Raw genomic sequence first — 14,129 nt, 5'->3', positions numbered from 1 at the left:
GATATACATTACATTTCATAATTTTACCTGAGTAACGAGTTATAAGACGTTTAGAGCCTTGAGTTGTAAGATGCATAATATTTAATAACTTTGTTTAGGTTGTAAGTTACAGAGCATTTTATAACTTTGTTTAGGTTGGAAGTTACAGGGCATTTTATAACTTTGCCTGGGTTACAAGATACATGACATTTAATAATTTTAAGTTATAAGTTAAAAAACGTTTTCTCTAAGCTGTAATAAAGGTCACTTATTTTAACTATGTCTACATTTTCAAACACATGATGTTTAGAACTTGAGTTGTAAAATGCATTTCGCAATTTTGTTTGAGTAGTAAGGTATTGAACGTTTTAGAAGTTTTGGATGTGAGATATATAACGTTTCATAGCACTGTAAGTTACAGGACATGACTTTTCCACACCTTTGTCGGAGTTGTTAGACACAGGACGGTTTATAACTTTGTATTTGTTGTAAGATACATAACGTTCTAGAGCTTTGTTTAAGTTGTAAGTTACTGGACTTCTAAAGATTTATTCTGAGTGGTAAGGTTCAGTACATTTCATAACTTTGTTTAAGTTGTAAGATATTTGATGGTTTAAAAATTTGAGCATTAAGATATAAGGCGTTTTATAAATTTGTCTGTTGTGTTAGTTACAGAACATTTCAAAGTTTTGTCTAATTTGTAAGATTCAGGAGTTTTCATAACATTGTCTGAATTTTAAGATAATGGATGTTTTAGAATTTGAAATTTAACTTAATGTATAAAATACAGATTTTTATATGAGTTGTTCAATACAGAACGTTTTAGAACTTTTCGTAATAAGACACAAGACGTTTTTAATTTTTTTGGGATATAAGATATAGGGCTTTTCATAGCTTTTTTTCTGATCTGTAATATACAGGGCGGTCTAGAACTTTGTCTGAGTTTTAAGATATATGATATTTTGAAACTATAAATGGGTTGTTATAACATTGTCTGAATTGTAAGAACCAAGACATTTTATATCTTCATTTGAATTGTAAAATACTGTAATTTTTACAACATTGAATTTTAAGATACAGGACGTTTTACACAGTTATCTCAGTTGTAAGATCAGTACGTTTTATAACTTTGGCTTGTAAGAATAAGAATGTTTTAGAACTTCGTCTCTGTTGTAATGTATAGGAAATTTAGTAACTTTGTCTGGGTTTTAGGTTACGGGATGTTTTTGTCTCAGTTGTAAAACATGAGCTTTTAAAGCTTTGTCTGTTTGATAAGATATATGATGTTTTAGATCTTTTGACGGATTTCTAAGAAACAGGACGTTTTGAATACTATATTTGCAATATCCAAGACGTTTTTGTCTTAGGTGAGGCCCAGGAAATTTCATGTTTTTACTGGGTTGAAACATTCAGGACGTTTTAAATTTTTCAACTGTAAGGTACAAAACATTATATAACATTCACTGGATCGTAAGATGCAGGACATTTGATAACTTTGTTTGAATTTTAAGTTTCATGGCTTTTTAAAGTTTTATCTAAGGTATTCAGGATATTTCATAAGTGTTTCAGAGATTTAATATAAAAGATACTTCATAACTTTTTCTGAGTTTTAAGATACAGGATGTTTAACAACTTTGAAAAGTAGTATACACAATGTTTTACAAATTTGTCTGAGTTGTTAGTTAAAGGACGTTTTAAAGTATTGTCTGTATTGTAAGATACAAGCCATTTCATCATTTAGTTTGAGTTGTAAGATACAATACACTTTAGAACCTATAGTTGTAAGATAAAAAACGTGTAATAAATTTGTCGAAGTTTGTTGTAAGTTACACAAAATTTCATAACATTGTCTGAGTTATAAGATACTTGGCGGTCTAAAACTTTTTCTCAGTTCTAAGATTCAGGTAATATCATAACTTTGCCAGTTTTAATATACATGACAGTTCATAATGTTATTTTAGTTTTAAGATTGAGAACCTTCCTTAACTTTGACTGAATCGATAGTTATAGGACGTTTTAAGGTTTTGTATATATTGTAAAATACACAGAACTTCAGAATTTTGTTTTAGAATTTGTCTCATTTGTAAGATGTAAGAAATTTGATAACTTTGTCTTTGTTGTATGTTACAGAAGATATTTCATAGTTGTTTCTGCTTTGTAAAATTTGGGATATTTTAGTACCTTGAGTTGTAAGATACAAGGCGTTTTGTAACTTTTCTGGATTGTAAGATGGGGGACACTTACTACTTTATGTTAATTTTAAGTACAAGACGTTTTAAAGCTTTTTCCGGATTGTAAAATATAAGACATTGTAGAACGTCATCTAAGTTTTAAAATACAGAACGTCTTCAAATTTCTCTGAGTTATAAGAAACAAGACGTTTTATAACTTTGTCAGGGTTTTCAGATATATAACATTTCATAACTTTGTCTGAGTTATAGTATAAATGACGGTCTAGTACCATTTATGATTTGTTTGTTTGTAGCCAAGGACAAAGCTACACAATGAGCTATCTGTGCTCTGCCAACCATGGGAATCGAAACCCTGTTTCTAGCGTTGTAAGTCTGCAGACATACCGCTGTGCCACTGGAGGGCATTATGAGTTTAAGATACGAGAAAGCTTACTACTTTATATCATTTGTAAGATACAGGACGTTTTACATCGTTGTCTCACTTGTAAGATTCAGTATATATCATAACTTTGTCAGAGTTTTAAAATAAAAGATGTTTTAGAACTTTGAGTTGCAAAATACAGGACGATTTATAAATTTGTCTGAGTTAATTAGTTTAAAGATTTGTCTCATTTGTAAGATACAAGAGTTTCATAATTTTCCTGAGCTGTAACGTACAGTTGTAACATGTTTTCATATCTTTGTCTAAGTTATAAAATACAGGAGTTATTTTTATTTGTATTTTTCTCAGTTATTAGTTTTAGGACGTTTTAAAGTTTTGTATGAATTGTAAGATATAGGACACATCATAATTTGAGTTCTACGATACAGAACATTTTAGAACATTCTGATTTGTAAATTACACAAAGCTTTAAAGTCTGTTGGAGTTGTAAAATTCAAGACATTTCCTAACATTTTTTAATACCTAGTGTTTTAGAACTTTGTGTTATAAGATATGGGACGTTTTATGAATTTGTGTGTGTTGTAAAATCGGATCGTTTTAGAACCTTGTTTGATGGATATAAGATACATGACGTTTAAGAACTTTGAGTTGTAAGAAGCGGGAGATTTTAGAGCTTTTTCTGGGTTATAATATACAGTAAGTTTTAGAACTTTGACTTAGTTGTAAGATACAGGACGTTTTACATCTTTGAACTGTAAGATTCAGAATGTTTTATAACTTTGGCTTCGTCGTAAAATACCTAACTTATAATACGTAAGTCAGTCTCTAATATTAAAGTATTTTTTGAACACATATGAAGTCCAAAAACCTTTGTGTTATTTACAAAAGAGCTAAGAGGGTTTCAATAACTGTGAGTTCGACTTTTGCCTTAAGAGTGATTACAAGGACTTACCCCCCGCTAGCTTCAGCAGATGAGTAACGACGCAAATTCTAGACACATCTCACTATATATTTCTTGTTGCTACGATACAAGGATGGAGGGCAGTTTATCCCACCTGCAGCGAGATACGTGACTGTAAGGTACATCATCTATTGCTCAATAACACCTATGGCTATATTTCATGAAAATTGATACGCATGTTTAATTTGTCGAATTCTCCCGTCAAAAATAGAAATATGTCTTAGCAATGCATTATGTATGTATCATGTTACATGGATCGTGTGTATAAAAGCAACCCGGTTTCCTCAGCTTTAAATCGGTAGATGATCATCACAAGAAACAGGCCGAGAAAAACAACTCTTTACTTTCTATACAGGTAAGTTGCTATATGGTTAAATGTGTCTTTTAGAAATTTTAATCGAGTGAGTCACTAGCACACATGTCTGATTCACACTAGAATTGAATAACTTCATACTAGCCATTCTAGATAAATATAAGTGTTTTTTTAATCTGCTTCTCCACCTCAATAGTAAGGATATGTTTATCAAATTCCCTGAAAAGACTGTGCTAGGAAAAACCTGTGGTCAAGTATTTTCAAGATTAGAAGAACAACCTGTGGTCAAATGTTTTCAATATTAGAAGAACAACCTGTGGTCAAGTATTTTCAAGATTAGAAGAACAACCTGTGGTCAAGTATTTTCAAGATTAGAAGAACAACCTGTGGTCAAATGTTTTCAATATTAGAAAAACAACCTTTGATCAAGTATTTTCAAGATTAGAAGAACATTTAAAAGCCCTTTCCTTTGTATTTGAACACATGGCTCAAAGTAAACACTCATTCGTTTTATCGGATTAAAATCATTGACAGAGAAAATAATATAAATAAAAGATGAATCAAAGACGCTCCACTTATTAAAAGAAACTAGCATTAAACAATATTCAGGTTTAAAATTATATATCTATTTTAATATTTCCCTATGTAACAATTGTATTTTAGTTGCATTTATTTTGTTGGTTAGCGATGTTATATCGCTTTTGATACTGCTACACTTAAGGTTTTATTCCGTTATTCAAATATATCCATCAAACGATACTAGGTAAACCTAGCGAAAATATTTATTTGTTTTATTCGAAATAAAGCTTTAATAATTAATTCTCATATCTTATTTTGGTTTCACAGTTCATAATAATAAATGCATTAAATGTGCTTTATGTGATGGTATCTTATTGTACAATTTGACCTTTGCAATAATCAATGTCAAATCAAGATAACACACACTACTGTGTACCTTTTTGAATTTTGCTATTACTAAAATATTTATTGAGTGTTTTATAATGCTTCCATAAACCCCCCATCTTTCTCTCTTTTTTTTTTCAGATCATCATGAACGACCCCGAACTATACGAACGTGCACACTATTTCCAAGTGCGAGATGCCCGCCTTATCCTCCAAGTCTACGGTCAGGCTATGCAGGAAACCATGGACACTGACATTGTATTGGACATCGGCTGTGGAACTGGTGACGTTACAAGAGATATCATCCTCCCGCATTGTAGACAAGCGCGATATTTGGTGGCTACTGACTCTTCCAATTCCATGATTCAGTTCGCTAGGAATAAGAGTTTTCACGAGAACATATGCTACGAAGTTTTCGACATCAGTAAGAATGTCTACAATTTCAAGAGCAAGTGGGGAAGCTTTTCTAAAATCTACTCGTTCTACTGTCTGCATTGGGTTAAAAACTTGAAGACGGCTGTCGAAAACATTAGCTCCTTACTCATCACAGGTGGTGAATGTCTCTTAGCTTTCGTAGCACAGTGTCCAGTATTTGAAATGCACGAGCACCTGGCACAGATGGATAAATGGAAATCATTCATGCAAGTTAGTAGCTGTTGCAGTTGTATTTGTCGCGCTTCTTTTAGCAGTCATTTTCCTTGTTGCTTTTTCTTGTTTTGCTTCTTTAGTATTTCAATAAAACATGCTATATTCTCTTTTTCGAAAAACCCTACATGGTGAAAAACTAGATTTGGATAAACAACTCTACGACTTACTATGTACATCATAGAATAAATTTATAATTTGAAGATACATTTCATTAAGAAAGATAATACTTATATAATTATGTTCATGGTGTGATACTAAGACATTGTGATAACATGGTAAAAAAAAAGTATTTAATTTTGTTCTTCAGGATGTACACCAGTATCTACCAGACACTCACAGAAACACTCAGCCGGCTTTTCTCTTCAGCTCATACTTGATGGACAGTGGCTTGGAGGTTGTAATGTGTGACCTGGTCAGCATGAGCTTTACATTTCCAAATACAGAAGTTATCAAAGGTAAACCATTAGAATCGACATACTTTCAATCACAATTTCTTTAGAATATATTTGCATTCCGAAAATGTAAGTTATTCCGATTCATAGTATATTCATCAATTCAACCGTATTGCAGATATAAATCGTTTAACATTGCAAAAACTTTGCACAAATTAAATGTAGCTCACATTTAATTGCATGCAAAAAATCAAAAGCTTTCAGTGATTTATTACCCATTCATAAGATAAGAGAATCACATAGTAAAACATATTTGAAAACTAAATGATATTCGTTTTTGTAGAAAGCTTGGATGCCATATCTCCATTTACCAAACACTTGCCAGATGACATGAAACAGGACTACACTGAGGATTGTTTAAGGTTTCTTCAAACTCACGCTAGAACAGAGGTGGACAACAACGACAATGAGGGGATTCAGTTTTCATACAAACTTATTGTTGCTCACGCTAGAAAAGTGTAACAGATGTTTGTGTAAGGCACTGGCCATTCGAACATATATTTTGAAAAATGTCTGTGTGTGTGTGTTTATTGTTGTTGTTACTATTATTTATATAAAAACATTTTTGTAATATAGTCTTCAGCCTGGTTTTGTTCAGCTGGTGTACACATATGTGTAAAACAGTTCTTATATTAAAATCTTCTATATTTAAAAAAATATCAAAACTCGCTTGTCTTACTGTCTGTTATAATGAATTTTGGTTGAAAACAGGATAGCATGTTTTAAGTAGAGGAATCTTCAGATATCAAGTTGTGTGCAATCTATGACAAAAGGGAAGTAAGGAACGTTGACAATGAATGCTGTTTACTTTTTAAAATTTTGAATTTAATCTCGTTTAATATAAGGAAGATAAAATGAAATTAATCAAATTCAATAAATTCAATTTTTAGATATAGCTGGTAAAGCAGCATGAAGGGTGTTCTGTACAAGTAAAATCATTTTCAAAGTTAAATTTTATCCAACTTTCCTTGTCAACTTTACCTGCTGATCATCTTACCATATATTTATATACAGAAAGAGAGAGAGAGAACATTCGTTTTAATATTTATATGAAGCTGTGAAAAGGCGAAAATTTTTGTTTTCGACTGCATTAGCAAAAGTATTGCAAATTCAGATAAAACTGTACTTTAACTGAAATAAATAAACTTTCTCTTTACAATTTTTTAACAAAGTTATGACTTACAATATACATCACAATATATGGCATTTTCTGTTGTGTTATTATTGAAGTATTCTTTACATGTTGTTTTTTTTTCAACCTAAGTTCGTTTATAAGGCAAAAATTCATTCTCTAAAGCGGTATCTCAGAGTCGCTTGATCTTGATTCTCGTGGAGTTTGTACAAGGTCTCCATGGGAATGGGAGGATAGGGGCACGAAAGTATAAAGTATAAATATTTTTCAACTTTTTTTCAATGACAAGAAGCCCACTTAATCCTCATATTAAACAAAAATATAATTATGATGACCCAACAATCTTCATGCAAATAACTGCAATAGTACGCATTGTATTTTACAGACATTAAATAATAAGTTATAAACTCGCCAAGAGTTATATAAATTAATTGGGAGATAGTGACGTTCTGAGCGAGCGCTTTTCATCAGATCGTAAAGTTAAGAATAAAAGTGCATTTGAAAATTACATTTCTTCCATAAATATTGTAAGTATAAAAATGAATGAAAAAATATACTACAAAATTGTATTTTGTAATGAAACAATGCTAATAAAATACTCAGTAAAAATATTTGCTTATTCCAGATATTTCAATCTACATGACCGAAAACATTTCTATCAGAACCAGATAAAACACTGGATGCACCACATTTATATTTTTTGTGATATCCAAGCTATTGTTTGTGAATATCGTGTATTACTAATAATTTCACTCACTTGTTAATATTTGAACTTCATCAAGTTAAAGTGTCTTTGCACTATGCAAAAACCCCAGGTAAAACCGTGCTTTTTAAAACACAATGTAAAACTGTGTTTTCTCTTTTTCTCTCTCACCATAGTGTGGGTGTTTTCCATGAAAAATTTACCACCAGTAATGAGTGTGGCTCAGTGTCTAAATTGAAAGATTGCCTCAACTTTAATCAAAATCATAGATCCATTCAAATTTCCAATAATACTTTTCAAGTTAACCTTATATTCATTAATTATTAACATCGAGAACAAATTATGCATCTCCATGCTCTCATTGCATTCATCTTATTTCCCTCTTCTCTTATTTATTAATGTTTCCTGAGTGTGGTTGATTCATTTGTTTTAATTTGTTTAAAACACTTATGAATGACTCCATGTAATATTTTTCACGTGTACATGTTGGCATACATGTGTGTTTGTTTACATAAGTATATTACAATGTACACAAGCCGCCATTACACTACACAAGCAGTTTATGTAACTCACTTCCCACTGGCTACAACATGAACAACCTAAGTAAGGTCCAATTTACCCGCCGAAACTACACTACATGAAGGTAGTGCCACCTAGGGCCATCAAACTCAACTCATTTTAATTTCAGGCATCACAAATCAAATAATGACTGGTAAAATTCTGGCAAAGCGAGACTATTGAATTAAAAGTAAATTCATCTAGATTAAAATTAGTCTGTTACTACCATACTCCTATAAACACTATGAAAAACTAGACTCCTTCATCGATCTTAGATCTGATATATTATCCATGAAGGTAATATGCTCTGCAATGTTTTCATCACTCAGTTAAATAGTTGGAGTGATTTTATTTAAACATCAGATGACATTTTGCATCAAAAAAGTTACTTTATGCTTTGAAAAGCAAGGGATCACATTTTTTTTCCAATAATCAATTTTTCAACCACATTATTGTCCTTACTGTCGATAATAGAATGATAATTCTATAACGCAGTACATACGTTGCATCTCAATATTATTTAATACCTTTGTAAGCAAGAAACACCACTTCCTTTCAGTTCATGATCTTCCAGATGAGTAACTGTCTCGACTGTCAATAATTGAATAGCAGTTGCAAAATGTGGTCCATACATTCTACTAGACCTTACTACCCAGTTGCTCAGAAAGCAAGAATGTTATTTCCTTTCAACTATTAGTTATGTGAACTAAGGATTGCCTAAGCTTTGGAGGTCAAGCAGCAACTCTACAATGTAGTGCGTATATTATTATTCCAATACCACTCGATGGCTCGGAAAAGAAGAAGTCATGGCATTATTTTTGTGCATTACCTGAAAACTTGGAAAGCAAGGAATGCTATTTTTTCCGTCATCAAGTACTCATTATAATAATCATCCTGGCTATAATGATTAAGCAGCAGTCATATGGTTTAGTGCATAAAAGGTATTTGCGTTTTTCTTGGTCTCATAAAGCAATAAGTCGCTACATCCTTTTAGTCAGTAGCCGTTCAATTACTAGGCCATACTGTTTTTAATAACTAACCCCATATCTATCGATCTGAAGAATGACGTTGGTGTTTCATCCACCAGTTGGAGCTGATTGCCACTTCCACTTCCAATGACTCCTTATCTGCTTTGTTAAAGATCACCAACTAAGTATCTATAGCTTCTTCTCCTTCATTAGGTGGATCAAGATAATTTGAGCCAGTGTCCTTGTCCTCTTATGACTCATCTGTTTCGTCCCCAAACTCCTAGTCAAGCTTGTACGCTAATGGGTCATCTATGATGTATGGGTACAGCTTAGAACGTGTTTCATGCGCTTCACCGTGCCTTGTATCTGCTGCGTCTGCTGTAAATCATATGTTAAAAAAACCAACTTGTTGGAAAATCACATACAGTCCAATATGGCCAGATTTTGTGCTGCTGACATGTACAATAAACACTCCCACTCACAACATTTACAACAATCATAGTACTTCTTCTGTCGTCATAATGCTTTCCTGAATTGTTGTCCTGCATGTTCATGTGCACCAACCATCTTTGATCTTAGCCATTCCACATCCTCTTGGAGACACTAGAGAATTGATCCTCATGGTGAAGAATCAAACAGGAGTAACACTTTTAATCCAAATTTGAGCAGGTACAGTAAACAGCCTGTTGATCACTGTCCAATTAAAAAATCTATATGTAATTATTATATATGGCAAGTTTCCATTCCAGTTGGCTCTATAAAGATTAACAAATTTCACAAACTACTGTTTGGTAGTTTGAATTATCTGTTCTGCCAAACCTTCAACCTTCGGGTAATATGGTAAATTATAAATCTTACACTTTACACAACTCAGTGAATAATTCGCTGTTGAAGTTAGCTCTTTGTTCTATGTGGATTTCTTCTGATGCTACTGGGGACAGCTACTGCAGATAGCCCTCAAGTAAACTTGTCTGAAATTCAAGAAAAACAAAACCAGATTCTGTTTATTCATTTAAAATGTGTCCAGCTTAGTTATTCATACATTTAAAAAGAACACTCAGTCTTATTGTCTCTATCACACAATCCTCGTAAATGTTCTATCTCATATTTGTTGAGACATCAGTCCAATCAGTGAATACTAGAATTAAAAAAGAAAGAAGAAATTTGGTGCCATGACACCAAAACGTAATGCAAGACTTTCCTGTGGTATACATACACAACCCAGTTTTTTCTCTTGCAAAGCGAGTTTAAAGTAAAACTTGCCTTTTTAGAGTGTGGCACATGAAAGAGAAAATCTGTTCAAAAAATAGAAATGATTGAACAGGAGAGGTGTCGAGTCTTGGCGGAGTCTTCTCCTAGACATAGGACTTTTACCAAATGGTTCAAAGGTTGACTACACCAGTCAGTCTGCAACCGATGATATAGTGAGATCTGCCCACATCTGGTGAATTAAAACTATGTGAGCAGGCTGTGCTCTTGAGGGTCAATATTAGTGACAGAGAGGCATGGAATTGAGGTCCACCAAAATAGTGGGGCACCTGGTAAGTTTGAGACAGAATGGGTAAGTCTCTCATGAACTTTCAGTCCATTGCCAATCAGAGTACAACTATGGCTCTTGTCAAAACTACTGGTGACTAGATGCCAGAGGCTTCCATCTGAGCATCATTTGAGACAGGAAGAGCAAAGTGTCTGTTTTACCTGTGTACACATGGAGCACTGGCCAAGGAACTTCCCATACCTTGTGGCATTGCAAGGATGGAAGAGTCGCCATTTCCAATCAATAGATCACCCATCAGGTGTCTACCAATTACTAACATACTACGTTGCCAAGCAGCAAAGTGGGCACTAACATCGACCCTGTCTTTCAAATCAACAGGTCGGGAATAACCAACAGTGACTGGTACACACTGTGATAATTGCCCCAGAAAAGTATCAGAACCCAAGCCAGACTTGGCCACCAGTTTGGAGGAACACAATAATCAGTTTTCATCAAGGAGTATAGTGGTCATTCCAGCTCTGTCAGGGCTTGGTGGTGTTTGATACAGTTAAGGGTGAGAATTTGTGCTTCTTATGATCTTCCAAGCACTTCCAATTAAGCCACCACTACAGTCAGTGAAAACAAATTTCATTCTGGCAAATAGCAATAGACTAGACATTAGAAAAGAGGTAAATCTCTAGCTTAATCTGAGAGGTGTTGCTAAAGGATGAAAGTGGTAATTTCTGATCATTAATCTGAAATAAGCATTTTCGGGTTAGATGTTTTACATAGTTTGTCGGTCAGTTTTGTCTGTGTAATGGGTGAACTGACAAACTAAGGGAGTAATCTAATACTCCACAGACTGAACCTAGGAGCAAAGAAGCATATGAATCTCTGTGGTGATGGGAATGATATTACCTCAATATACACCAGTGGTGTTTTGATACCTAATATGCACAAGGTCTAATGTGGCAGTACTGTATAATGTGGTTATAGAAGCCCCCACAAGAGATAAACTGTTTGCTGTCCAAAACGTGGGTAGCACTAGCTTTCAACATGGTACACTAGGCAAAAGATGAGGTTTCAGTGCTGCTTTGCAATTAGGGAGGATCGACAATCCAGATGAATGCTTAAAATGTTATATGTATGGTGATAGAAGAGGTGACTGACGTTAGTAGGACTGTTAGAGTCACATCCGTCATACAGCAATCAAAAGCAAAAACAGAACAACCAGCACATCTGAGGACAGTTGTTGATTACTGTACTAGAAATGTAGATTCCCAGTGAGAGCACTCAGTGAGTTGTTGGTTGAATATGCCAATGTATTTGTGGGACCAGACAGCTGACTGGGTCACACAATGGAAATTCGGCACCACACAGTCACAGTTGATGTACATCAAAAATTTAACCACTGCACTGACTTCCTTGGAGCACTAGGGAGGTCACAAACACTGAAATACAGTGTATAATAGGAGAGTATCATACAACCTTTGAAGACTGCTTATCACGTCCAGTGGTGATTTTAAAAGAGAAAGAAGGTACACCATAATTCTTTATAAACTTCCAGTGGGTAAATATGGTAACTATTATTGACACTATTTTCTGTTACCATGATCAGATGAATGCCTGGACACATTGGAAGGCTCCTGGTACTTTAACACACTAGACTTGGCATACAGATATTGGCAGGTTGAGCCGAATAACAAAAGCAGAGCAAAAACTGCTTTTGGCATGAGAAATGGTTTTTATGAATTGTGCATCATGTCATTCAGCCTGTGTAATACTCCAGTCACCTTTGATAGGTTGATGGATCTTACACTTAAAGGGCAGTAATGGGAAGGATATTTGGTCCATATCAATAATGTTTCGGTTCTTGGCCATCTTTTTGAGGCATTGTCTGAGGACCTAAGAATGGTATTCCAAAGGTTAAAAAAGGCAGGCCTGAGAATGAATTCCAGAAAGTGCTCACTCAAACGAAGTGAGATAAGAGTCCCTTGACCACATAGTCAGGAGAAATGAAGTCTAATTGGACCCTACTGAGATAGCCATGATGCAAGACTGGTACCTAAAATGCAACAACAAAAAAATCTGAACTTTTCTTGGTTTCCTTTCATATTAGTGATGATTTCTGGTCATTTTTTCAATGATAGCAACACCATTGTTTGCTCTTACAAAAGTGTAAATGTATTTTGACTGAAGTGAGAAGCGTGACCAAAAATTTTGATTCTTAAAGCTGCTTTAGTAGATGCTCCAGTGTTGTCCTATCCCTGTTAGGGGATAACTCAATAACCAACTTTTCACTAATTTGTGTAAGGTTTAGGCATAGTGAAGACTGATACTTTACCTTATCAACCTCAGTCTGTTGTGTTGATAGAGTGGGCAGTACAAAATACTAATTGGATGCTTGCAAAGTTTGTTAAGACGGATAGAACCAATTGGGATAAACACTTGTCATAAGTGGTGATAACATACAGATTAATGTACATAATGTATGATCTTCCACTACAAGTAGAAGTCCCACAGAGTATGTTAGTAGTTGAGATCGGTGATGGTCAATGCACACAAGATTTCCTGACAGCAACAGAAACAAAAGAGGTGATAGAACTGGATGGTGAAAAAATTTACATTCCAATTCAGTAACAAGGTATGGCTGTGGTATGTGCCAGCAGAAAAGAAGCAACTGGGATTCAGATTGATCAATCCATATCTCCTGCTCTGATTCTGCGGACTTAGAATGCTAGAAACTGGGTTTTGATACCCATGGTGGACAGAGCACAGATAGACCATTGTATAGCTTTGTGCTTAACTATAAACACACAAACAATCTTACTCTGATAAGTTGGTCGTTTAAGATCTGAGTACAGTTGAAATGAGGCACGCAAAAGAACATAGAGCACGTTGATAAGCTGCATCCATATATCACAGTCGAATCCATGGTGCACCTGCTTGACAAGCAGTCTGGGGAGGAGACCAACGAGTCAAAGCAAGATTTGGATGCCATCTTAATTCATCATGACCCACCCAACAGTGAAGAGGAAGAGGCAGATATCTACCTGGAAGTCTCGGAGAAGCCAGAGGAGGAGTTGGAACTGAAAGCTCCTGCCAGCCCTGAACAGTGGTCAAGATGGCAAAGTCATCCAACCAGTTGGTATGGATGAAATTGATTTGTTGACCTTCACAGCTAGGACGATCATTAGGTCGAGTTCCTAATGATTGAGAGGAAGTGGCATTCCTCATCCTTCACACTATCATGCAAGAAGGTCTGAAAGAATGTATGGTTTACATTTTAGGACTGTCACTCAATCTTAAAATGTTTAAGATGATCAGGTAGTTTGAGCAATAGAATGAATTTTCAGATGTGTGATGTGTGGTGAGAACTCTGTAAACTATATCACATAATGCTCACTGGATTTTATATTGATCTTTATGCGAGATATACCAGATATAGTCGGTAAAAGAAC

General features: G+C 34.4%; 1 protein-coding gene across 1 annotated transcript; it reads left to right on the top strand.

The window, feature by feature from the left end:
* Window positions 1–3,773: 3,773 nt before the first annotated feature.
* On the top strand, window positions 3,774–6,371 carry LOC106464289 (juvenile hormone acid O-methyltransferase-like). The gene is made up of 4 exons (XM_013924416.2): window positions 3,774–3,869; window positions 4,872–5,375; window positions 5,686–5,833; window positions 6,114–6,371. Exons 2-4 carry the CDS (start codon window positions 4,878–4,880, stop codon window positions 6,290–6,292), a joined length of 825 nt encoding a protein of 274 aa, XP_013779870.1. The 5' UTR covers window positions 3,774–3,869; window positions 4,872–4,877; the 3' UTR covers window positions 6,293–6,371.
* Window positions 6,372–14,129: the final 7,758 nt, after the last annotated feature.

The sequence above is a fragment of the Limulus polyphemus genome, unplaced genomic scaffold, assembly GCF_000517525.1.
Source record: "Limulus polyphemus unplaced genomic scaffold, Limulus_polyphemus-2.1.2 Scaffold1608, whole genome shotgun sequence".
In the NCBI taxonomy this organism is placed as follows: Eukaryota; Metazoa; Arthropoda; class Merostomata; order Xiphosura; family Limulidae; genus Limulus; species Limulus polyphemus.
Note: the sequence above shows the minus strand (reverse complement) of the source record. Positions and strands in the feature narration are given on the sequence as shown.